This window comes from Peromyscus leucopus, chromosome 2 (assembly GCF_004664715.2).
Source record: "Peromyscus leucopus breed LL Stock chromosome 2, UCI_PerLeu_2.1, whole genome shotgun sequence".
NCBI lineage: Eukaryota > Metazoa > Chordata > Mammalia > Rodentia > Cricetidae > Peromyscus > Peromyscus leucopus.
The window spans coordinates 140004908-140029953 of record NC_051064.1 but is presented as its reverse complement, the minus strand read 5'-3'; the positions used below and the strand labels follow the sequence as shown (position 1 = coordinate 140029953).

Here is a 25046-nt window from a genome sequence, read left to right as displayed (position 1 = left end):
GCTTCTGGGCCCTCTGCTTCTGTGAAGATTGCCCCCCAAAGCCACAACAAGGTGGAGCTGTGCTGACCACAGCACTGAGGTGTCTCTAAGTAGGACAGGACCTGAGAAGCCGGCAGGGAAGGTACACCATACAAAGCAGAACACCACCCTCATGGGACACTAGGAAGAACCCTGATGTGCGTGTCCGCAAGGGGCGGACCTGCTGGGCCTCCTAGACTAATACTCTGTGACAGAGTCCTTAAATTCTCTGAGACTATTCTCTTGAAAACAGGGGTAGTAGTCAGAGGGTGGGAGGTGGGGGGAGGGAGGAAAAAGGAAAAGAGGGTGGGAGAGGGAAGGGGCTAGGTAAGGGGAGAGCCTGGGGGGAAGGGGTGGGGAAGAGGGGGGCAGGGAGAGGAATGGGGGTGGGTGATTACCCAAAGGTAGGAAGGGGGGCTGCTGGACAGCTGTGCCTGTGGTTCTGTGCTCCACACACACTAGCTCTCCCCTCCTTGGCACGCGGGCGAGGGCACAGTATTCTCCATCAGAGCTCTGCAGAGGCCAGGCAGGACTGATTAACTCCGCACTGGGATCACGCTCTGAGTGTGTGATTAGCACACGCCAGGCTCACGAAGCTGCATCAGCTAACAGTCACTGGATTACAGAATGTAAAACCAACCAGACCCAGACTTGTGGCCTAATTAAGTCTTCGGGTCCCCAGGCGCTCACCAAAAGCCACAGCGGTAATTATCTGAAGAAGTCCCTGCTGCGGTTCCCCAGGACAGTTCTCAGTCCGAGCTGATAAAGATCTTTCCAGCCTGACATTCTGCCCACAGCTCCCAGTTTGGAACCTCCAGCCCGACCTTTCTAATGAGTAAAGGCCAGAGACACTGAGGTTCCAACGGCGGCTAATTAAGTCTGAACGGAGAACCTAGGCCCTTTAAGGAAATGGCTCAACGCAGACTGCACATGCTGGGTTGAAATGGAAGGCCTTGTTCTCTGTGGAGCTGGCATCTCCATGTCCCCATGCATCCCCTGGTCAGTACTTTTTGTTTTTTGCCTTGACTAAGAGGAAGCTAATAGCTAAATTCATAGCATAATTACTGCACAGGCTAATAATAGAGAAACACACAGTGTCCTGCTCTCCCCCCCGCGCCCCCAACTTGACACAAGTTAGAGTCATCTGGAAAGAAGATTTCAATGGAGAAAACAAGCTCAGTCTGCAGGCAAGTCTGTGAGGCACCTTCTGGATGAATGAGTGTGGTGTGGGAGGGCTCAGCCCACTGTGGGTGGTGCCACACCTAGGCTAGCAAAATCTCCTGCATGGCTACTGCTTCCTGGCCAGCCACGAACCTAACTGAGGTGTATAAGAAAGCAGGCTGAGCAAACCGTGGGGAGCAAGCCAGTAAGCAGCACCCCTCCATGGCCTCTGCCTCAGCTCCTGCCTCCAGGTTCCTGTCTTGAGTTCCTGCTTTGGCTTCCCCTCAGGGACGGACTGTAAAGTGTAAGGTGAAATAACCCTTTCTTCCCCGGGTTGCTTTTGGTCACGGTGTTTGTCCCAGTGACAGATATGCTGAGACAAAGGGTAATGATGACTGTAGCAAAATCTCCTGCATGGCTACTGCTTCCTGGCCAGCCACGAACCTAACTGCTTTAGAGATGCATTCCCACTTAACCGTATGACTAGTTCTGTGAAGAAAGCATCACTGGGCCCTTTCCTCAGGAGACTGAACATGTGGAATTTGCTTGCTCAGCTGGGAAGAGCACAAATGGGTTTGGATGCAGGCTTGGCTATGAGCATTTCTGCTGGATCCAGGCTCTGCTCTCTTGCATGGAAACTTCCTGATGGCTTTATCTCCCATACTGTCCCACCCTTCTCTTTGTGGTATTGGGGTCTGAACTTGGGGTCTGGTACATGCTAGGCAGGCACTTTATCACCAAGTCACACCCTAGCTCTGCTAGGCACATTGATGTATTTTCTGGCCTTCACCTCACCAGAGCCAAGCAGTGCTGACCTCTCAGTGATGTTTTTATTCAGTGAGAGAAAACAGGCAAAGCCCTTCACACATAGGCCTGTAACATAGTCCACAGCCAGCAAGTGGCAACTGTTAAAACCCAGAATAACTACCACAGGCAGTGGTATCATTTTACTAATCAGCCTAAGGTTTGGAGCGTTGAAGTGACTTGCCCAAGGTCGCCCAGACAGAAATCAGCAGAGTCTGGACTTGAATTCGGGTCTCTAAACTCTACATCCAGTGCTCCTTTGTTCCTCTGATTCTCCCCTGTTGTCCTGCATCTCAAAGACACTTGGAAGGGCGATGAAATGAGTCTGTAGATGGGGAAGGGATGGGGAGCCCGCCGGGGTGGACAGAAGTGAGGGACCCCAGGGTCCAGCAGAAGCAGGCTTTTTAATTGCTTAGCAAATATGCCCCGAGGCATGCTGGCTCAGTGTGGACCGCATGGACAGAGCCACCGGGCAGAGACAATATGTAGCGCCCTTAATTAATTCCCTTCAAGTCCCTCTAGAACGAAGAGGAGAATAAATGCATAAATAAGCTGAAGCAGGAATTGATTTCTTGGTTCATAGGGCTTTTTTTCCTGGCAGAGCCAGCTAGTATGAGTCAGTCTGAATTGAACTCCCTCTCCAACTGTCCAATTTTAAAAATCTTTTCAGAGCAAATACATAGAAAAAAATGAAGGAACAGTTCATTACAATCTGGGGCCCAGGGTCTCTCAGTGAGTGCTCCAATGGAGCCCCTACTTGGCAGCAGACATCATCACCTTTACCCCTGCCACCAGCTGGCATCATTTCCAAAGCAAATTGATGATGTCCTTGGCTGGCGAGACAGTCCACTATTGTGGCGGGGGAGGGGGGCACTGTTTATCTCGGGTAATTCTGGCATTGCTCATATCCTGCTCACTTGGCAGGTGTGCTTCCTGTCTGGGTTTTGAGCGGGCAGCAGGGGTGGGGTGGGTGTCCACACAATCCATGTGAGCTGCTAGGCAGGCTAGAGTGGAGCATCTTGGTGTGGCAGGGTCACTGGGAGGCTTGGACAATGGCTCCATCAGCCGGCCCATGCATCCTGTGCACTGTGGTGTCCTTTAGGCTAAGGCGGCTCCTGACCCTCTCCTCCAAAGGCCTTGGTTGTTTTCTTCTGTGGGAGGGGCTCACAGCACGCTTCATGGCTGTCTTCATATATCTCAGTCATACGTCAGTTAGCTGGAAATACAGAGGCGGCAAAACGGTTGTTCTTGGAAGCTGGTTTTGGTGATGACGGTGGCTCTCTCCTAAGCCACGTGCTCAGTGTCTGAAGTGGTGGAAATGATGGTCTACACTCCAGGGTGCAGTGTGAAGAGATGTCATCCTCCACCAGGTGGCTTCCGAGAATGTGATGTGCAAGGCAGGGAGAGGGCACCCATCTCAAAGCGCCTGCTATGTGCCAGTGGCTGGGTCGGACGACGGGCACACCCACGGCTGACTCCCTTCCCCCACCTCAGATCCCAACCTATGTCTCTGGGAGGGCTTTTATCTCAATCCACCCAGCTCCATGAGGGTGAGAATGTCTCTCTCATCTCTCCACAGCCTGGAACAGAACTTGGCACACAGTAAGCGTTCCATAAATGAGCCAATGGAGTGGACTATCATTGTGGTCTGTGATCTGGGATGTGGCTGCCATAAAATCCTATGGTGAAGTCGGAGCTCCAGAGTTGGGGAAGGACACTAGCGAGTCCACCTTCTCCATCTTCCTGTTTCTTAACGTGTGGGTACGTGTATAGGTATGCTTGTGTGTGGAAGTCAGAGGTTAACCTCAATGTCGCTCCTCAGGGACTGTCCACTTCGTTTTTACTTGAACTCGACACCTTGGCTAGACTGATTGGCCAGCAGACCCTAGGACTCCACCTCCACCTGCCTCTGCCTCCACAGCACCGGGATTACACACCGCCATGGCCAATCGCTTCTTACGTGGGTGCAGGGGATTCGAACTCACGTCCCTGTGCTTGTCGGGCAGGCACTTCACCCGCTGAGCCACCTTTCCAGTCCTGACTTCACTGTTGCTAAACCCCAGCTTGAATGTAGAAAACAGAGGCGGAGTGACCTGTCTCATGGGTTGGGTGAGACTTGAGGAGGATGTGTATTAGAGTATAACCTGATGAAGGAGCAGAGGGTTGGGCCTTCCCGGGTGGACTGTATCAGCCATTTCTGTTACACACTCATTCCCACCCTTAGTGCCCTACGTCTCCAGGCGCCTCCACCAGCCCGTCCCCTCTGATTCCCTGCACAGTGGGCGCAGACTAGAGCTGACCGCTATCAAAGCAGCTCTCGCTTTGGCTGGGATCTGCCTGGCCACACTCCCAGGGTGAGGGGACCCAAGGCTGGGCAGTGGCTTTGGCTCTACCCCTTTGCTGCTGATACCCTGGGTGCTGCAGGAGAGCTGGAGGCTGGGCTTCTGAGCTGCTGGGACCGCACACCGAGGCTCTGCCCTAAGAGCCTCAGGGCTTGCTTCATCTGGGTTTCCTAAGAAGGTTTCCCACACCTTCCAAGCTGGAAGGATTGTTCTGGGAGGGAGAGCTAGGGAAGGAAGTTCTCCTATTGCAGACAAAGAAAGTGCAGCTCAGAAATTCATCAGGGAGCAGAACTGTTTGAGAAGGATTAGAAGCATAGGGGGCGTGGCCTTGTTGGAGGAAGTGTGTCACTAGAGGGTGGGCTCTGAGGTTTCAAAAGCCCATGTCAGGCCCAGTGTCTGCGTCCCCCTCTGCTGCCTGCAGATCAGGATGTAAAGCTCCAGCTCCATGCCTGCCTGCTTCCCACCATGATGATCATGGAGTAACTCTCTGAAACTGTAAACAAAGCCCCAATTAAATGCTTTCTTTTATAAGAGTTGCCTTGGCCATGGTGTCTCCTCACAGCTATAGAACAGTAACTAAGACAGGGCCCGTATGGTCTTGGCCTACCCCTTAGCTGAGAATTCATCACAGAGGCCAGAATCCCATTGAGGCCTTCTGGCTGCTCGTTTCTAGTGTGGGTTCAGGAAAGAGAGCCTGGTGAAGTGTGAGGCTGAGTGACTACAGCTAGCAGCACACCTGGCAACCCACAGTGGGAAACCTTTGTCGTTCTACAGCTTTAAGAGTGGGAGAGATGGCTCAGCAGGCAAGAGCAGCCGCTCTTCAGAGGTCCTTGAGTTCAAGTCCCAGCACCCGCATGGCAGCTCACAACTGTAACTCCAGTTCCAGGGGATTTGACACCTTTCACACCAATGAACATAAAATAAATTAAAAAAAAAGAGGGGGGGACATTGGGTTGGAGAGGTGGCTCAGTGGTTAGAGCACTGGCTGCTCTTCCAGAGGACCTGGGTTCAATTCTCAGCACCCACATGGTGGCTCACAACTATTTCTAACGCTAGTCCCTGGGAATCCTACTTTCTCCTTTGGCCTCCCAGGGCACCAGGCGCTCAGGTGGGGTATAGACAAACATGTAGGCAAAATACTCACATACATAAAATAAATACAGTGAAAAAGAGTGGGCAATGTTGGGGTTGGGGGGGGCGGCTCAGTGGTGAAAGTGCTGTCCCTGCAAGTGAGGACTGGAGCTCAGATCTCCAAAGCCCATGAAAATGTCAGGTGGGTCTGGCAGCCCACCCACGACTCCAGCTCCAGAAGGTGGAGGCAGAGTGAGTTGCCTAAAGAGACCAGCCATATCCAAAAGCTCTGGGTGAACTGAGCCTCAATGAATAAGGTGAAAGAGTGTTTTGAGGATTCACATGGATGTGCACACATGTACACACATGCATGTGTATCCCATCTACATGTCAACATGAATACATACATGTACATAACACACATGAAAAATATAAAGTTAAAAAAGAGAGAGTCAGGGATGTTTGTTACTACCCTATAACCTTATCTATCCTTACTACCCTATAACCTTATCTATCCTGACTGATACACTGTGATGGCTTGCTAGGCATCGAGTTCAAATCACTCACAGCACACACCCTGATGGATTTATTCCAGGTACAGGGGCCACAGAAGTCGGTGAGACAGATCCCTATGCTCAAGGGGCTTCTAGGTGACGCTTATCTGAAATGAAGCTAACTGCACTGAACCTGAAGGAAGGGCAGGTCAGGCTGTGAGAGGCCCTGTGAACTGTAGCTCAATCCTCAGAGCAGCAACACCCAAGGTCCACAGCATCACCTCCCAAGGGACGTTAGGCATGAAGACAATGGTCCACCCCCTCACCCCCTGCACCTTGAGGAGAGGGGAGGAAGGATGAGCCAGTGTTGGGAGGGTGAAGGGGAGCCTGGAAGAGACTTACAGGTGACTCTGGGATTTATAACCACAGGTCATTATTGGCTCCCAGGGGACTCGAGAAAACAGTGTGTGGATTCTGATGCACTAGGGTGACCCTTCTCTTCACCCCTCAGATCACGGCAGCTTGTTTGCCATTAGGAGAGGCTCTCCTGTCTGCGATTAATTGGGTGCTAAATAACCAGGGCTGTCTGGAACCAGACAGGGAGCTGGAAAGAGCTGGTCGTGGAACAGGAGCCTGGGAAAGAGGGTAAGGAATCCATTCAAGATGGCGGCCGGCTGGGGATTGCTGCTCCATGGTCAGTAACCCAGGCTGGCGAACAGGCAGGCATGGCGACAGGAAGAAACAGGACCTGCCGTCCCTGACCCTTATGGTGGCTAAGTTTCCTCCAGTGAGGATTACAGGTGAGGCCACCTACATGCCAGCTCATGTCTGCTGGACTCTGGAAAATTCCAGCACATTCTACACATCTATTTACTTGTTGTGTGTGTGGTTGTGTGTGCCTAGGTGCACATGTGGAGGTCAGAGGACCACTTGCAGAATGGTTCTCCCCTGCCACGTGGGTCCTGGGAACTTAACTCATGTACTGTTCTCTGCTGAACCATTTCAGCCCTCCAGCATGTTCTAGACACTCAAAGTCTCCCCGGCCTCTGTTATGGACCCGCATCTCTGTGCCATGTCACCGCTAAGATGGAGGTGGGAAGACAAACCACTCCCTTCCATTCTCACGGTCCTTCCTTCTCACCTTCCATGACTGGGTCCCAGGGAGTGAACTCAGCTCTTGGTGACAGACACCCTGCCCACTGAGATATCCTACCGGCCCTGAGGTCACAGTCACTCACGGGCCTGTAGGACAGGTGTGCGAAGGAGCAAGTGCAGGGAAGGGACACCTGGGGAGAGTGGACGGCAGCCAGGAGTGCAGTCAGCACTGGGGTGGATGTCACAAGGCCAGGCTGCCTGCCCTGCCACCTGCTGGCCTGTGATCGGGCTCCCCAGTAAGCTCAGGTCCTTCAGTGACCTCATCTGTGGAACAGCCGCGCTAATCAGAGTTCTCTCACAGGGCTGCTGATTACACGAGCTACTGTATGTTGAGAGTTCAGCACTTCTAGGTGCAGGAGAATAGTTAATGTCAATGTGATTACTGCTACTGTTGAAGGAGAACGTTCCAGACGGAGCGAGGCCTGCACTGGGGGAGGGTGAGGGGGAGGGGTTGTCAGAAGCAGAGATGGGGGCGCACTGAGAGGGAACACGGGTTGGCTGGGTGTGTGAGTGTGGCTGCAGCTCCACAGAGCGGGCGATGCCGGAGGGGAGGTCAGCTGTGGGCCTCGGCTGTCCCTGAGAAGTCTGTGTCCTGTGTAGAGAAGAGGGTCTCTGCAGGCCCCTGGAATCTGCAGAGTTGCTGTGTGTGTCGGGTGTGGGATCGAGCATGCGTGGGTGGGCTACAGGTGGCCCAGTGCCCACCCCTCCAGCAACTCATTGGTGGGACTGACTCAACGGCTCATTTGTGCCAGGATTTAGAGACTTCAGCCTTCCCTAGCCTCCAACCAGTCCGCCCCAGCTCCACCTCGCATCCCGGCATGCCAGCACCCCCACCCGCCCCCCGTCCCCCCACAGCAGGCTTCTTGTGTAGGCTGTGGAAACCCCAGGCAGACTACTTCCAGATGCGCTCTGGAACTCCACCTGTGTCTGTGTTGGTGATTTCCCTAGAGGACCTCTCTGCCAGCCCCCTCTACACGATGCCTGCCACGGTTTGGGGTCTGTGTCCTCTCTATACAACGCTGATGAAGAATGGTACCTGCTCTATACTTAGATCCTTGTGGACGGCCTTTTCGCAGTTTCTCATCTGTGAAGCAGGGAGAGAGCCCCTACACCCACCTCCTCGGGCTGCTGCTGTGTATTGGGGGCTGAGAAATGAGGAAATACTTGCCCCAGCTCAGAGCATGGCTGTTGCCGGGCCACACCAACTCACATGCAGGTGACCTTGCTTGCTTCCCTCACCCCAAGTCAAGCTCCCGTCTGTGCTAAATACCCTGACATGCCAGGCAGTGGGGTGACAGGCCCTGCCCATCTGGAGTTCTTGTCCACTGTGGGGCTGGAAAGGGGACCCTTTGAAGTTCAAGGACCCAGAGAATTGGGTGTCTCCTCATCCACACAGCACCTCCCTCCCTTCTTGTGCCCTGTACGATCTTACGTTAGAGCTTACAGACAGAAATCAGTCTTTGCAGAGCGCACGCATCGGAGCCAGCTGCTTCCACATCTGGGATCTCATTTTAATCCCTTAGCCACCCTTTGGGGTAAGTATGCAGAGTCTCATATTTAGGTGAAGACTGAGGCATGGAGAGGTGAGGTAAGAGGCGCCTAGCGACCAAGCCAAGTGTGCTTTGTGTTCTTACCCTTAGGCCAGGAAAGGTGCAAGAGACCCAGAGAGGAAGTTGCTTTGGGAGCCATTACCAAAGGCTGTGTGCAGGCACACCCAAGGGTCATGCTGCTCTAGTCAACCCCTGAGAAGCCAACTGCCCTTATCTCTCTCTTTCTTCTCTCTCCAGCTTCCAGACTCAACACAGGGGAGGCAGCTGCTAGGCAGTCTCATTCCCAGTGACCATGTAAAGTGGTAATGGGACTCATCACGCCCAGCAGGGGAACAGAAGCCTGGCTTGCAGTGGTTCTCAACCTGTGGGTCTTGACCCCATGGGGGGGTAGAACAATCCTTTCACAGGGGTCGCATATCAGACATCTTTCATATCAGATATTCACTTTATGATTCCTAACAGCAGCAACATTATAGTTACGGAGTAGCAACGGAAGTAATTTTATGGTTGGGGGTCACCACAACATGAGGAGCTGTATTAAAGGGGTGTAGTGTTAGGAAGGTTGAGAACCACTGCATTAGATGGATGGTGGTAGTGTGTAATTTATACGATCTGGAGGCAGGGGCTGGCTTTTTTTTCCTCCATGAAGAACTGCTTCTACCAATAAGAGCATGCCACTCTAAATGAGGAGCCAGGTGCACGGCTTGCACACGGGGTCGGGAAAGGGCAGAAAAGATGACAGCATTCCAAAGGCCTCCTGGGGGAACAGCCTCCGAGAGCAGCGCAGTGAGGAACCAGTGACAACAGACAGATTCAAGGTGAGGCCACGGGGCTGTCCAGGGGTTCCAACTGTGACCCGCTGCAGGAGGGGTGCAGTGGAGGTGGAGATCTCATTAGGCTGCCAGGGGATCATGGGAAGAGGTCCAGCTTGTTTGGAGAGGGGATTTTTATAGGAGTCTCTAACAACAGACAGGCTGTTGGGGTCTGGGATACAAGAGAAGGGTGTCTTATGTGTGTCTGCCTGTTTGCCTGGTGTTGGTACTCCAGGGAGCTACCAAAATCAGAGTTCACTCCAGGTGGCTGCTGTCCCTGCAACCTTCCAAATGAATACACACAGACATGACCTAAATCTAGCTAGCTGCTGGCAGCAAGGCCCACTGACTTCACAGCCGGAACACAGCCTGTGTCAGATCAATCAAACCACAGCCAGCCATTATTAGCTCCCGAGTATATTTGTGTTGCAACCCTCTGAGTCTAGGGGTGCTTTGTTATGTAGTGTCGCTGTAACCATAGCTGGCTGATACACCCCTCTTGCCTCTTTAGAGCATGTATGTTTTTTTTTTTTTAAAGATTTATTTATTTACTATATATACATTATTCTATCTGCATGTTTGCCTGCACACCAGAAGAGGGCACCAGATCTCATTAGGTGGTTGTGAGCCACCATGTGGTTGCTGGGGACTGACCTCAGGACTTCTGGAAGAACAGTTAGTGCTCTTAACCGCTGAGCCATCTCTCCAGCCCATAGAGCATGTATATTTTTATATAGAAGATTTCACCACTTGAGAAGTTTACCCCCGCTTTTTCCTAAGACAGATAAGCAGCGCAGTGCCCATTTGTATAAAGTAGCACCACGGAACACAGCAGTTTGAAGCTGTTGGGACTCAGAAAAGTCGTAGGGGGTGGCAAGAGCTGAGGAAAGGGAGGCACTGTGGCTCTCTCGGGGTTCATCCAGTAGTCCAGAGCATTATAGGTTAGTTACCTGAGGCAGGTGGATTGACTTGCTATACATCAATATCATATCTATCTATCTATCTATCTATCTATCTATCTATCTATCTATCTAACATCTATTCATCCATCCATCCACCCACCCATCCACCCACCCATCCATCCATCCATCCATCCATCCATCCATCCATCCATCCATCCATCCGTGGTACTTAAGAGAGGGAAGAATGTGTACAGAAAGACATGTCCAACATCTTCCATCTTTACTCATTTTCACCCCTGCTTTCTTGCTGGTTCTTGCCTGACCTCTGACCTCAGCTTGGATTTTCCTGGTGAGCATACCCCAGAGCTGGCTGCCAGGCCCTTTTGTATGGTGGTTGCAGGTAATCCAGAACTACTTGAAACGGGACCACAGTGTCTCCCCATCGCTTGCACTGACTAGATACAAGCAGGGGAAGAAGGCTGCCACAAGCTCAAGGAGATTGGAGGTGGGTGGGGGAGGGGCCCAGGTGTGGACCTTCTGTGGCCAGTGCCAAGGGTGGTATGTCCAGGTTGTCTGTAACCAGGAAAACAGCCCCTACTGTCAGTCTGATGGTGGGGGACATTTTGTCCACAAAGAGCAAGAATGGGCCGACCACACTCTTGAGCTCTGGACTTTTCCAGGGCCTTTTGGTAATACCAGTGCTGAAATGGATCCTGGCCTTTCCAGGTCTAGCTGATGGCAGACCTTTGCTCTTGCTGGTTGGGGAGCAGTTGTGTCATATTCTTAGGCTGGCCAAGGAGAGGGGTAGCTCTGGGTAAGCAGAAACGGATGGGTCAAGGCTTCCCATGCCATCCCTGCACTGGCTGGTTTAAAGATTGGCAAAAACACTGTGTGGGTACCCCACTTGCTCTTCAGAACAAGGGGTAGGGCCCCCAGTTCTGTAACTGGGGAAAAGGAAGCTCAAAGCAATGCTCAGTGAGGTCTTGGGAACAGCGGCTGCCACTCCGAGCTGCTCGTTGCCTATCTGCCTCGCTGTGCGTGCGTGCATGCTGGAGCTCTCTTCCAGATCTTCCTCTTGTCTTCAGTGTCTTGCGTCTATAAGTGCCACCAGGAGGTGGGGGAGCAGGGAAGCCTGTGTCCCAGCAAGAGCGGCATACCCAGAGTGCTCTGCAGCTCACCCTCCCAACAGCTTCTTCCCCCACAGCTTCTGTAGATGGATTTGAGCAGAGCTGCCTTGGTATTGTGTCCTGCAGCTCTCCCCTGCCAGTGCTCCCCCACCCAAAGCTCTCACCCACCAGTGGCAGCCCCCCTCTTCCCCCTGCAGCTCTCCCCTGCCAGTGCTCTCCCACCCAAAGCTCTCACCCACCAGTGGCACCTCCCCCCCTCTTCCCCCTGCAGCTCTCCCCTGCCAGTGCCCCCCCAAGCTCTCACCCACCAGTGGCAGGCCCCTCAGACCTTTTGTTGTTTTAGCACATTACAGAGAGAATGATACAGGGGCCTTACACACTCCCCAGGGGATCTATGATAGGCTGAATGTGGCCTCCTAGAAGAGTTGTTCAGCTAGAATTTGTGAATAAAGTCTTTCTGGGAAAAGGGTCTACGCAGGTGTAATTAAAGATCTTGTAATTGTCCAGGGTCAGAATGGCCCTTGTTAGGATTCTGTACATGCACAGCTCGGGGTCTTGTCAGGCGCCTTACGTCATCAATGGGCGACTGCGTCCCTACTTTAAAAAGTCACACACAGATCCCCACGCTCTTTCTCTGTGCTCCTCTTTCTGTTTCCTCTCTGCTCCTGCCATCTTTCTGTCTCTCCAGGCCTGGTTTCTTTCTAATAAAGCTCTTTCTAACGCTGATAACCATGGCCTATGACTCTTCCGCCGACCAACCAGCCCTGTTCATCCTTTCAGCCCTAAAGCCAATGACTCTGTTCTTGGAAGAAGAGGAACAAGAAGTGGTTCTATGGAAGGTGGACACAGAGACTGGAACAAAGTACTTACAGTGTAAGGACCACCAAAGGATGCCAGGATCCACCAAAGATGGCCAAGTGCAGCGAAGGCATGCCAAAGGCCACCAAAGATGGCCAAGAACCACTAAGGGATACCGATGGCGACCAAGCACCACTAAGGAATGCCAAGGGATGCTTAGAACTGCCAAGGTCCATTAAGAGGGGGCAAGCACCATTAAGGACCAACAAAGGATGCCATGGACTTCGGTGAACGGTTAACAATAGCCAAGGACCACCAAGGACAGCCAAGGACTGCTGAGGGAGGCCAAGCCACTAGAAGCTGGAAGAGATAATGGAGGCTCCTCCTTCGTGGGCTTCATGGTAAGTGTGGTCCTGCAGACCCCTTGACTTTGTCCTCCTCACTGTCACTCCCACACAAGAACATGCATCAGAGCACAAGGACCGCTGTCATCATGATGGGACGGTCTGGCATTCATGTACAGAACTAAGCCTCTTTCCATTTAAAGACCATTCATTTTCACTGTTATTTTAAGGACTGGGAATGTACTTTGCAAAACTGACGACCCCAGGCCCAGAACCAGTGTCCTGGGGGACCAACTTGAGAAGGATGTTTGTTTGTGACAATGAGTGGACTTACCTTGCTCCTGAGCCATCTCCTGCAGACAGAAGTAGATGACTCTGGCTCCCAGGCTGAACCCAATCAAGGTGACAGGTCTCCGGCCCTGAGGGAAAACAGGACACAGGTGTCTGGAGAGGTTACAGCAAGTTTCAATATATCAGTCCTCGCAGGGACTGCACACCCCTCTGCTGTTGCTTGTGTGCACAACATTGTGGTCCCCACTCTGAAGTATTCATCAGCGGTGTCAGGGCCCTTGCATAGGCAGGAGTTGGCAGCTCTGGGGTTGGTTTCTTCTAGAGCAGGCGGCCGCTGGCTAGGCTAATTCCCTTTCATCTCAAACCATTCTCAGCCATGGCTCTTCTTCCCAGCAAGACAGAATGAGTCCATAACATGGACCCCCTCCCTTAGACTCATCTGCCTGCAGCAAAAGACTGGAGCGATGTGGGGTCCCTCTGGGGATGGAGAGATTGAACACAAGGTGCAATGTGATGAGGAAAAAGTAGAAAGGTATGGGAGGGAACTTCATTTTCTGGATAGGAAATGACAGGATGCTGACTGGGGAGCCTGGAGAAAAGGTGAGGCATTATGGGAAAAACGAAATTGGAAAATAGGAAATTAGAAAATAGGAAATTGGGGAACAGAGTCCAGCTCTACACAGGAGGTGCAGGAAAAGGCACTCAGAGCTGCTGATTATCTTAGTGTCCTCTCTCTTTCTGTCCTGAGTCTTTCTAGGCTCACAGCCGGAGAGGAAGCTTTTGGAAGTCCTTTGTGGCTAAGGGTGTCCCAGGGTGAGAGTCCTGGCCAGGGGACTGAAGACCAGGGACAGCTATGACTTCTAGGAATGCCTTTCATTTCTATGTTCCAACTTCTGAAAGTCTGGAATGTGCACACAATGTTGGGGGATGACCTCAGGCACAGAGAGAAGTCAGTGCTTGGTATAAGAGGTCACATGACTGAAGGAGCCCAGGCTCCCAGGAGACAGTGTGGTGGTTTGAATGAGAAAGCCCCCATAGGCTCATATATTTAAATGCTTGGCCCCTAGCTGGTGCAACTGTTTGGGAAGGATTAGGAGTTGTGGCCCTGTTGGAAGAAAGTATGTCACTGGGGGTGGACTTATAGGCTTAAAAGCCCACACCATTCCCAGTTAGCTTTCTTTGCCTCCTGTTTGTAGACTGAGATGTGAGCCTTCAGCGTCTGCTTCAGCGCCATGCCTGCCTGCCTGCCTAACTCTCTGGAACCGTGAGCTTCAAACTGAACTCTTTCTTTTATGTTTCCTTAGTCACAGTGTCTTGTCACAGCAATAGAAAAGTAACTAAGACAGAGTAATGGCTCCTGCTGAGGTGTGCACATCCTAGAACCTGTGAATGTCACTTAATGTCTAGGACAGGGACTATGGAGGTTTGAATAGGAACGACCCCCATAGACTCATGTGTTTGACTTCTTGGTCCATAGGGAGTGGCACTATTAGGAGGTGTGGCCTTGTTGGAAGAAGTGTGTCACTGTGAGGTGGGCTTTGAGGTCTCATATGCTCAAGCTACACCCAGTGTGGCTCACAGTTTCCTGCTGCCTGCAGATCAAGATGTAGAACTCTCAGCTACTCTCGCACACCACCTGCCTGCATGCCACCATGCTTCTTACCATGATGATAATGGACTAGACTTCCAAAACTGTAAGCCAGCCCCAATTAAATGTTTTTCTTTAGAAGAGTTGCCGTGGTCATGGTGTCTCTTCACAGCAATAGAAACCCTAACAAAGACAGGGACTTTGCAGATGTGATCTAGTCAAGAATCTTAGCTGGGTATAGTGGCTCATGCCTGTGACAGGCAGCTGAGGCTACATGACTGCTAGGAATTTGAGGCCAGTCTGGGCTACGCTGTGAGTTCTTGTGTAGCCTGGGTTACAGAGTGAGGCACTATCTCAACCAAAACAAAACAAATAAATAAAGATGAGCGCAGGAACCGGAGGGACGCAGGAGCCAGAGGGACACAGGAGCCAGAGGGACGCAGGAGCCAGAGGGACATAGGAATTGGAGGGACGCAGCAACCGGAGGGACGCAGGAGCCAGAGGGACATAGGAGCCAGAGGGACATAGGAATCGGAGGGACGCAGGAGCCGGAGGGGCGCAGGAGCCGGAGGGACGCAGGAGCCAGGCAGAAGGGAGGAGGAGCAGAGAGGAAGAAGCCTGTGGATGCTCCAGACACTGCTGGCTTTGAAGATGAAGGAGGGTGCCCAGCAGAGGAGGACAGAGGCCTCTGGGAGCCCGAGAAAGCTAGGAAATGGACGCTTCCTTGCAGTCTCCAGAAGGAAGGCAGCCTATGAAGGCATAACGGAGTCTGCCCTCCACACCGTGAGGAGAGTATGCTCGTGCGAGAGGGGAGATGCCGACAGCCGTCACCTTCCTTGGTTGTTGACACCTAGACTGCCCCATGGCAGATGATAAAGTTCTACCTTGTTTAGTCAATGCCGCTTCGGTCTTTGCCAAAGGGCTACTCTGGTTTGGGAGAGAACGATACAGGAATTGGCTGGAGTTAGCAGTTTCCCAGGCAACATCCCCATGTTGGCAGAAACTTCCGGGTCTCTCAGCATCTACTCTCCCCTTTGTCCAAAGTCATTGAGTTTCAGCTGGCTGCATGCTTGTTCAGAATAAAGCCTGAATTTCCTGGCTTTGGGGGCAGTGAAGAGTGATCACGTGACCAGTCTCCGGCCAAGGGGCAGACACGGAGAGGCTGTATGGCAGGCCCCTGTCTTGCTCTTCAGCTCTTCCTTTCTCCTGCCTCCTGGATCTCAGACACTGTCACTTTGGGGCAGGAAGTCAAGGCCATACCCAGGGCAACAATGGGGTGGCCTTGACTTCCTGCTCAAGGCCAGAGGCCTCTCTCTTATGGCACACACCATCAGAGTGCATGACGCTTGCTCTAGGCTTCTCCAGCGAAAATAAACTTCCACCTTGAGTGTGTGTGTGTGTGTGTGTGTGTGCAAGCCAGAGGTCAACACCAAGTGTTGTTCCAACACTGAGTGTCGTTCCTCAGGAGCTGCCTACCTTGTTTTATGAGGCAGGGTCTCTCACTGGCAGGGGATGTTCTGATTTAGCTAGCCTTGGTGAGCAGCGGGTCCCCAGAGCCACTTGTTTCTACCTCCCCGGTGACGGGATTAAAGGTGTGTACCACCACATCTGGTGTGTTGTGTTTTGTTTTTAACTGTAAGTTCTGGGGGGAATGTACTTTATTGAATCTCTCTGGCCCTGGATCTAAATTTTATTTTAAGGCTATTTTTTTTTTAAAAAGACTTATTTTTATTTTATTTATACTTACATATTATTATTTATTTATATGTGTATGTATGCCATGTGTGTGCAGGTGCCCAAGATTTCCTGGAGCTGTACTTACAGGTGGTTTTGAGTATCCTAGGATACTTTCCTGATTTGAACTTGAGTGGCGGCAAAGATGACTTTCTCTCCCAAAGCTGCTGGGCTGCTTCCAACTGACTTACTGTTGGGGCTCCCATTGGGCTACGTGGTGTACGCATCGGTATACAAGCTTCCCCTGCCTGCCTCCCCACCCCACCTCCACCATTCCGGGGTACCTGCTGCCTTGAGAGGAGGATGTGAGCCAGGTGCTTGCCAACCTCTGCGGACCGGTGAAGACACACCCCCCAGGGGTTGTCGATGACATTGGCGACACTGAGGAGGGAAGCCGGCCAGGTCAGGGCAGCCACGATACCTGGGGAGGTGGGAGCCCAGAGATGAAGCAGGGGGGAGCCTTGCTGGGGTAGTGTTATGGGCTAGCTTGGTTGTCTTCAAGAGACGAGACAGAATGAAGCTGTTTAAGTTTTCTCTGAAAAGCTGGTCCTGAGTCTGGGGACAGTTGGCTGACCCACAGATCGAGGAACAGGCCCAGATGAGACAAACCAACTCTAGTCCTGCCTCTCCTGAGCTGTTAGTATAAAGGATTATTATGCTATGAGTTCGGGGGGTGGGGGGGGGTGGGGGGGTGGGTCGTGTTATGCAGCGATATCCAATGCACACGTTATGCAATTGGCTGTTGCCTTGTCTCTTGGCACAAAAATCCCAGACTTTTCACAAAGGAAGCTGAGGCAGGCGGGGTTGCCAAGTTTAAAGTCTGCCTGGGCTGCTCAGGGTGTTCAAGGTCAGCCTGGACAAATTTAATGAAACCCTGCCTTGAGATAAAAAGTAAAAACAAACTTGGGGGAGGGGAAGAATATGATCAAAATATATTTAATATTAGGAACTGCTTTAAATAACAATAAAAATATCCTAGTTTCAGACTGAGATTGCTGCAGCCACTTGTCTCCAAATGCACAATAAAACTGTGATTTTTCTCTCTCTGCTCAAAATAAAAACAAACAAGGCAAACACAGTGCTGGAGAAGAGCCAATTGGTGGAAGGCTTGATTGCATGCATGAGGCTTTGGTTTGATCTGCACCCTTTGTCTCTAGCACGGTGCCAGGCTCCCTTGGGTCATCAGCATTCGAGGATTTGGTGCCACTGTGTCATACCCTGGCTGAGGAGGGAGGGGTGCTTACCAGAGAGCACGGTGTACTTGAGAGCCTCCTGGGCCACCATGTTCGCGAGGCCACTGAGGATGGTCTCCAGGGCATTGCCCAGCTCCATCAGGTACTTAGCTTCCCAGGCCAGACAGTACTGTTCCTGGCTTCGGGCTAGGGCCGTCCATGGGGCGCTGAATGTGCCTGTGGAGAACACAGATAGTATAGGCAGCATCCTCTATTGGCTGTGGCAGAGGATGCCCCACCCACTGAATCAGACAGACGGCAACAGGGGCCTCTTCCTCCTAAGGGTTTGCCCTGCCCTCAGTCAGATTCAGTCAAGAGGACAGACGAGTGTACTGGTGCCCTACAAGTCCGCACAGAGATGGCTTCCAATCTCCTGCCTCCATTAAGAGCTAGGTGACCTTGGGAACATCACTATCTGACCTTGAACCTCACTTTGCTCATCTGTGAATCAGGAAGATGCCAGGTAAGCGTTTGAATTACTCCAAGGTCAAGGATTCCTTCCCCTCACCCAGGAGGCATTCCAACAACAATCCACCAGCACACGGGGGGACTAGCATGGAGGCCCCGCGAGTTGGCAGCACCCAGACTCCAGAAACACGAGCTGGGAATAACGTGGAAGTTGGAGGTCTGGAGTAGGAAGAGGCAGGACCACTCCATTGTTCTTAGCCTCCAAGTCCTCACCTAGAACATGGAAATGGGAAATGACTCTGAATGAGGACCAGGAGACAGCATGACCACAGAGACCAACACTCACCATGACCCCTGCTCCATCCTCCCCTCCCTATGGCTCTCTGTCTTCAGAGCCCAGTAGGGCACCTGATCTGCTCCCACCTGTTTCTGCCTGTGCCAGGATACACACCTGCTCCAGACCCTGGTACAGGCACTTAAATAGCACCCCCTACCCCGACCCCTGCTTTGAATCAGTTCCTTACTTTTCTTCCTCTGGTCCTTGGGGTTCCAGCCCCACGTCTCTTCCATGGCCCTTCTGACATATCATAGACAGTTGTTCCCCCCCATCCCCCAAGTTCCTGTCACTTGGTCTCCCTGCTAGATTGTGCATCCCACAAGAGCACAGGAAATGGCTGTGTTGCCCTCCATTGACTATCGAGGGCTTGGCTTGCTGTGGGGGCGCATGGTAAGCCTGATATTTTATAAATACAGTTTGGTGACTGAATGATGGTGCGTCTAACGGATGATAGCTGGATGGAGGAGGGTGGACAGTCTATTGTTATTGCTGGCTGGCTGAATGAACGGCTGGATGGATGGGTGGATTCTTATCTGGATAATGGATAGTTGGGTGCACAGGTGGATGGATAGAAGATGGTTTTCTCCCCTCTCTGGATCTGTTTTCTGCTCTGTGAAATGAGCCTCCCACGCCCACCCCTTAGAGGCACAGAGAAAGAACTAGGCCAGGGTCTGACCAACAGCCACAGACGTGGTTCTATGAGAGTCCCTCTCCGCCCCGGTCCTCACGGTATCTGCCGGACCCGAGCCAGCCAGTGATGGCAATGGTGATGTGCAGCTGCCTGCCTTCTGTCAGAGGCAGGAACATGAACTCCTCAATGGCCCCGACTCGCTTCTTCATCTTGTAGCCTAAGGACATAGAAATGAGCAACTGTGGTCACGTATTCACACAGCAAACACTGCCTATATTCTCTGCTCCTGGACAAGTGCATTTCATCCGTGAACTCTTTAAGACAGGCACCACTAGTGTCCTGATCAGAGGATAGCAAGACACTGCCCAAGGCCACCAGAGCCACAGACTAGAGTCTGAACCATCACTGTGTTCCAAGTTTCCTGCTTCACAGAGGTGCTGCTGACTGCGATTCTTGGCAATGTTCCACATGTCTGAGTGTAACTGGGGGCCATGGGCATGGGCAAGGCTGGAGGACTGAGGCAAGGACATGAGGAAGCTTCATGCCTCCAAGGGACGGTGCTTGGCTACTTCCTGGTTGATGGTAACAGACTCAGCTGGACTCTTTTTCAGCAAGTACTCACAAGGTGCCCATGGGACAAATGAGTTCGTCAGACTTTGTCCTGCCCCCGTCTGTGCTGAACATATAAAGCCCAGCGACTTCTGAGGTCTGCTGAAAGTCTCACTTGGCAGGACTCCGAAGGGGCAAAGCCACATTTCCTCCTCATCCCCTCAAGTAGCCATCTGGGCATCCTTTTGGCGAGTCATGCTGGATCAAAATCCTTTCTAACTCCCCGTTCCTTCTTAACTGTACCTGTCAGGCCAGCTCCGGCAGCACCGAACAGTGAGGTCATAACAGCTATGCCAGCCACCGAGCCCAACGCGGCTGCCCCAGCACTGCCAATGATGGTTGCGGCTCCCGCAGCAACCAGGGGGGCGGCTAGCCCCCCAGTCACACCTGCAGGGTAAGAGCTCAGTTAGGATTAATGGGTTCTTTTTCCATGAGCTGCCCACTGCCTTCAGTGGAAGCTTCCAGCAGTACCTTTCAATTATGTTTTAGTTTTAGAGACGTTCTCATGCAGCTTTGGGTGGCCCCAGACTTACTAGGCAACCAAGGCTGACCTTGAACTCCTGAGCCTTTTGCCTCTATCTCCAAGTGCTGGGATTATAGGCAAGCGCCACCATGCACAGGCAGCTCCTATCAGTGTTAATGAGTGTATTTACTACTGAGCTGAGTGCTGTCACGTGCTGGGGCCACCTCCCTACTGATACACAGACCCTGAGCTACCCCCTACAGCAGGCCTCACCAATCACTGTCCCGCCTCCGACTGTGGCCAGGCCTATCAGGAGATAGCGTTTCCACTTCCTCCGTTTTTCTTTCTTCTTCCGGGATGCCTCTGCGGTTCTGGAGAGAAGAGGTTGGTCTATGGCTAGCAATGGGCCAGGATCCCTTGAGATCTCCCACCTCACCAACCCCTAAACCCGAGATCAATGGTAGGCAGGCCCTAGGTCCATCCGTGGTTGGGGGAAATCTCAGTGAATGGGGCACACTACTTACCCAGCAGATCCATCCTAATGGGTGCAATTCAAATAATGAAAAGATAATAATAATAATAATAATAATAATAATAATAATAATAGTAATAATAGCAACAACAGCAAGAGAAGTGAAGGTTAGCTTCTACAGACGAGATGGGCCAGAATGGGTACAGCATGTACCCCCATCTTGCCAGCAGAATCCACCTCCCCTGGGGATTTTGGGAAACTCATTCTCTCCAGAGCAATTACTTGTGGAATGGGCTAGTGAAACATCTGTATGGATGATGGCGGCCTTGTGGCAACAGCTGGGTTGGTCCAGACTCAAAACACAGATCCTCTAAACCCCGTCAAAGGTAAGAAGGCATCTGCAGCAACAGCACTTAGGGCTTTGTAATTTGAGAGAGGGTCTCAAGGCCCAGGCAGGCCTCTAACTCTATACGGCTGAGAATAACCTCGAACTTTGGGCCCTCCTGCCTCCAGTTTCCAAGTGCCGGAATTGCAGCCCCCCCCTCCCCCCGCCATGTTCCGTTTATGTGGGACAGGTGTGGAAGCCAGGGTTCTGAGAAGGCGAGGTGAGCACACCACCGACCCAGTGGCCATCACCAGCCTCCCAGAGAATGGTTCTCTCAAGTGCTCAGAGTCAAGATGCTCAGTTTCCCTGATGGACCTTTAGCCCTTGACTGCTTTAAGGTGATTGGAGGCAAGAAGAGAGGTGGAGGGTGGGTGGAGAGGCCATTACGAGAGAACTCTGGACCGAAGCTGGAATTTGGACAGCTGGACTCAGAGCAATCATAAATGATGAGAAACGGTTAATATTTAGTGAGGGCTTCCTCCACACTGTGCACTTCTCATATTTTGCCAAGAAGCAAAGCAGTTTATTGCGGTCCCATAGTCTGGATGCTTTAAGAGATAATAGTGGTTATTCCAGAGGGGTGCTGTGTGTGTGTGTGTGTGTGTGTGCTAAGAGAATGCTTAAAATCTTTAAGGATAGGGGCTCATGTAGTACATGCACATCCTTGGAGGTAACAGTGGCCGTTGCTGCCACACAACATAGGCCTGAGCTTTAGCCTTCTACAAAATGAGGACAATAATACATACTTTTTGAAAGAGAATTTTTTTTTACTACGTTCATTTATTTTGTGTGTATGTGTGTGTGTGTGTGTGTGTGTGTGTGTGTGTGTGTGTGTATGTGTAGGTCTGAGCACAACATATGGTGTAGGCTTTGTCCTGCCACCATGTGGTTCCTAGGGATAGCACTCAGGTCACACATTAGCCCAATGACAAATTGCTTTTCGAGGATGAAGCTTAACTGTGCTATGACTATTTAGCCAGCAAACATACTGTAAATGGACAACGCACTGCCCCCGCCCCCGCTACAGTCTACACATCTGTGGGCTGATCCCCCACCTCCATCCATGCTCAAAAACATGCCCATATCCTTCCTCATGAGCAAACCAAGAAGTGGATTTGCCTCGGCACCAAGGAGCTGGAGAACATTCGGCTTCCCACCAGCGCCAGCTCACCTCAACACACTTTTCCCCTGCGAGGGCCCTGTGTGGAAAGCAGCCTCTCAGAGCCGCTTCCCTGAGGAGAACCAGAAACCAGTGATAAGAATCTCTGCCTGCCATGGGTTTCTGTGGTGAGATGGAGCACGCTGCCAGCAGGTGGGAGGTGAGATGTGACCAGGATTGAGGGGGTCTGGGGTCAGGATTTAAACGGTGACATTCTGCAGTCGCCCCTCAGTACTTGTAGGTGTCCCAGAGTGCACCAGAACTCACAGGGGCTCAAGTCCCTGACATGTGTGTACATGTGCGTACAACTTCTGCATATCTCCTTGAATGCTTTAAAGATGTTTAGATTTCATGTATCTCCTATAATATAGTAAGCTATGTGTTATGGTATTCATACTGTTTATGTAAACTGACAAAGGGAATAAGGTACATTCAGTACAGACCTTATTTTTCAAAAATAATTGTTTTAGGGTAGGCATGGTAGAACACACTTGAATCCCCAGAACTAAGGAAGTGGAGGCAGGAGGATCAGAAGAGCAACCTTGTACAGCCTTGGCTATTATATTGAAGTCCAGGCCAGACTGAGCTACGTGACACCTTGTAAAAAAATTTTTTTTAAAAAACAAACAAAAATATTTTGTGATCCATGGTTGGGTGTAGAAATGTCAGGGTCAAAGCTACTGGCCAACTCTCCTCAGGGCAACCTGGGAGGAAATGATGCTGCCATTTCTGCCAGAATCTTTAAAAGCCAGCACGGGAGACTGACAGGTCTCCTTTCGTTCTAACCTGAGAACTACAGCATTCCAGACAGGTGCTGATCCATCAGTCTGGAGATCAGAACCAGAGCAAGGTGGACAAGACCCGTAGCCGAACTTCAGTGGGCACTGAGAGCATGAAATAAGCCCTTGGTGCTGCAAGCCATGGGGATTTGGGGGCTGTTTGTTACAGCAGCAAAATCTCCCTCCCTCACTGAGCTCGTGACTCTGTACAGATTACATCTGAACCTCTTCACCCAGCAAACACTCTGGGGGTGGGGTGGGGTGGGGAGTGTCTGAAGGCCTGCATGAGATGACTGGCCAAGGTGACTGGCTTACTGTCACCGGCCAATATGTTTGTTGCTGCTACCATGTGGCTCCTGACTAAGATTACTTCCTCCTACACAAAGGTCCTTTGACCCTTAATGGCTTTGACCCTTCATTAATGACCTTTCCATTAGTTCAAACAGGAAACCTTCCGGCTGCTGGTGCAGTGGAAGGCCCGAGTTAAACATTCTAGTGACTGACAACACACAGTGGGGACCAGCCCTGTGGCTCGGAGTCAGTGGCACCTCCACATGGCGGTCGTGGACTATGGAGGAGATGGATGCTAAGGGAGAGGTTCGGGGCCCAGCACCGCTGCTTCATCCATCCCTACCTCTCTACCCTCTGCAGTTTTCCCCGGGCATGGGCTGTGTTCTGGGTGGGTTTCTTTTTTGGGTCCGAGTACAGATGTGTTCAAAAGCACATGCCCATTGAGTGCACGTGGAGGCCAGAGGCTGACATCAGGTGTCCTCCTCAATTGCTCTCCACCTTAGTTTTTGAGCCAGGGTCTCTCCGTGGACCTGCAGCTCACTGATTCAGTTACACTAGCTGGCTAGTGAGTTTCCGGGATCTGCCTGTCTCCACCCAATCCTAACCCCAAGCACTGGGGCTGTAGGCTCGTGCTGCCACATCTGGATTTTCCACACGGGTGCTGGGATCCGACTCAGGTCCTCATGTTTGCAAACACTACCCACAGAGACATTTCCCCAGCCCCGGGACAGGTTTCTCAAATAGAACCGATTATTCCAGGAAGTGCTGCCTACTCCGAGTCAGTGGTGCAGCTCCCCTACCACTATGAAAACCCGAGGGACACAGAGGGACACAGGCTAAATGACAACATGCAAGTGACGCCAGTCACCATCCAGTTAGATACTCAGAGAACAAACAGGAAGTGTCAGAAAACGTCTATGAGCTCGAGGCCACTCTGGTCTACATGGCGAGGTCCAGGCCAGCTGGGGCTATATAGTGAGGCCTTGTCTCAAGTAAATAAACAAATAAATAAAATGTTCATAGCTACTATTAATGTATTTTACTAAGAACCGAGTAAAGTTTGCAAGTTAGTGCCATTGACGTGACGTGGCTGCTGGCTTCTGGATTGTTCTCACAGTGACATCCGTATTATAATGGCACCAGATGGTCAGCGGGCTTAGCTGAGCTTGATGGAGTCAAATGACAAGAAAATCAGTAGGGTCCCTGAGGTCTGTGGGACTTAAATGCAAAAAGAACAGAGCAGTTCTGCAGAGACCTTGCTCACCAGATGCTCTGGCCCCTCACAATCTCCTCCATGTTATCATTTATGTGTTTGCAAACATTTTTTAACTGGAAAAGTTTTTAAAAGAAAATTTTTTCTTTCTTTTAAAAAAGCTTTATTATTTTATTTTGTGTGTGTTTGTCTACATGTGTGTGGTCTGTGCATCAGATGTATGCAATACCAGTGGAGGCCAGAAGAGGGCAACAGATCTGGAGTTACAGCTGGCTGGGAGCCACCATGTGGGTGCTGGGAACTGAACCTGGGTCCTCTGGAAGAGCAGCAAGCACTCTTAACTTCTGACCCAACTCTACAGCCACCTTTTGTAAACAAAATAACTTATTATTATTATTATTTTGGTTTTTTCGAGACAGGGTTTCTCTGTGTAGCTTTGCGCCTTTCCTGGAACTCGCTTTGGAGACCAGGCTGGCCTCGAACTCACAGAGATCCGCGTGCCTCTGCCTCCCGAGTGCTGGGATTAAAGGTGTGCGCCACCACTGCCCGGCCACAAAATAACTTATTTATTCTTTTAAAAACAAAATAACTGTTATTTTACTTTTTCAAGTTTTTTATTAATTTTTACGGTATGTATATATGTATGTGTGTATGTTTATATGTGTGTAAATAAGTGGAGGACAGAGGGTAAATTGTGGGGATCAGTTCTCTGCTTCCACCACGTGGGTCCCAGGGATTGAACTCAGGTTGTCAGGCTTGACAGCAAGGGCCTTTACATGTTGAGCGACCTTGCCAGCCCTCAAGGAGGGTTTTCTCTTAAAGTTACTTAGCAGAAACTCGCTCTCTGACGTTCACTGGCACGGCCTGCTGACTTCC

General features: G+C 51.4%; 1 protein-coding gene across 7 annotated transcripts in view; it reads right to left on the bottom strand.

The window, feature by feature from the left end:
• Tmco4 (transmembrane and coiled-coil domains 4) overlaps positions 1-25046 on the bottom strand; it is an 82946-nt gene that overhangs the window by 14698 nt on the left and 43202 nt on the right. For 6 of the 7 annotated variants that reach the window (XM_037203130.1, XM_037203131.1, XM_028875290.2 and 3 more), the window contains 6 exons: positions 20145-20242; positions 19652-19795; positions 18897-19016; positions 17436-17600; positions 16476-16612; positions 12913-12997 (listed from right to left, as the gene is read on the bottom strand). In XM_037203130.1, coding sequence (XP_037059025.1) covers positions 12913-12997; positions 16476-16612; positions 17436-17600; positions 18897-19016; positions 19652-19795; positions 20145-20242 — 749 coding nt within the window. Of the gene's footprint in view, positions 1-1413; positions 3200-12912; positions 12998-16475; positions 16613-17435; positions 17601-18896; positions 19017-19651; positions 19796-20144; positions 20243-25046 lie in introns of those variants that run through there. The other variant, XM_037203132.1, reaches the window with a different exon arrangement.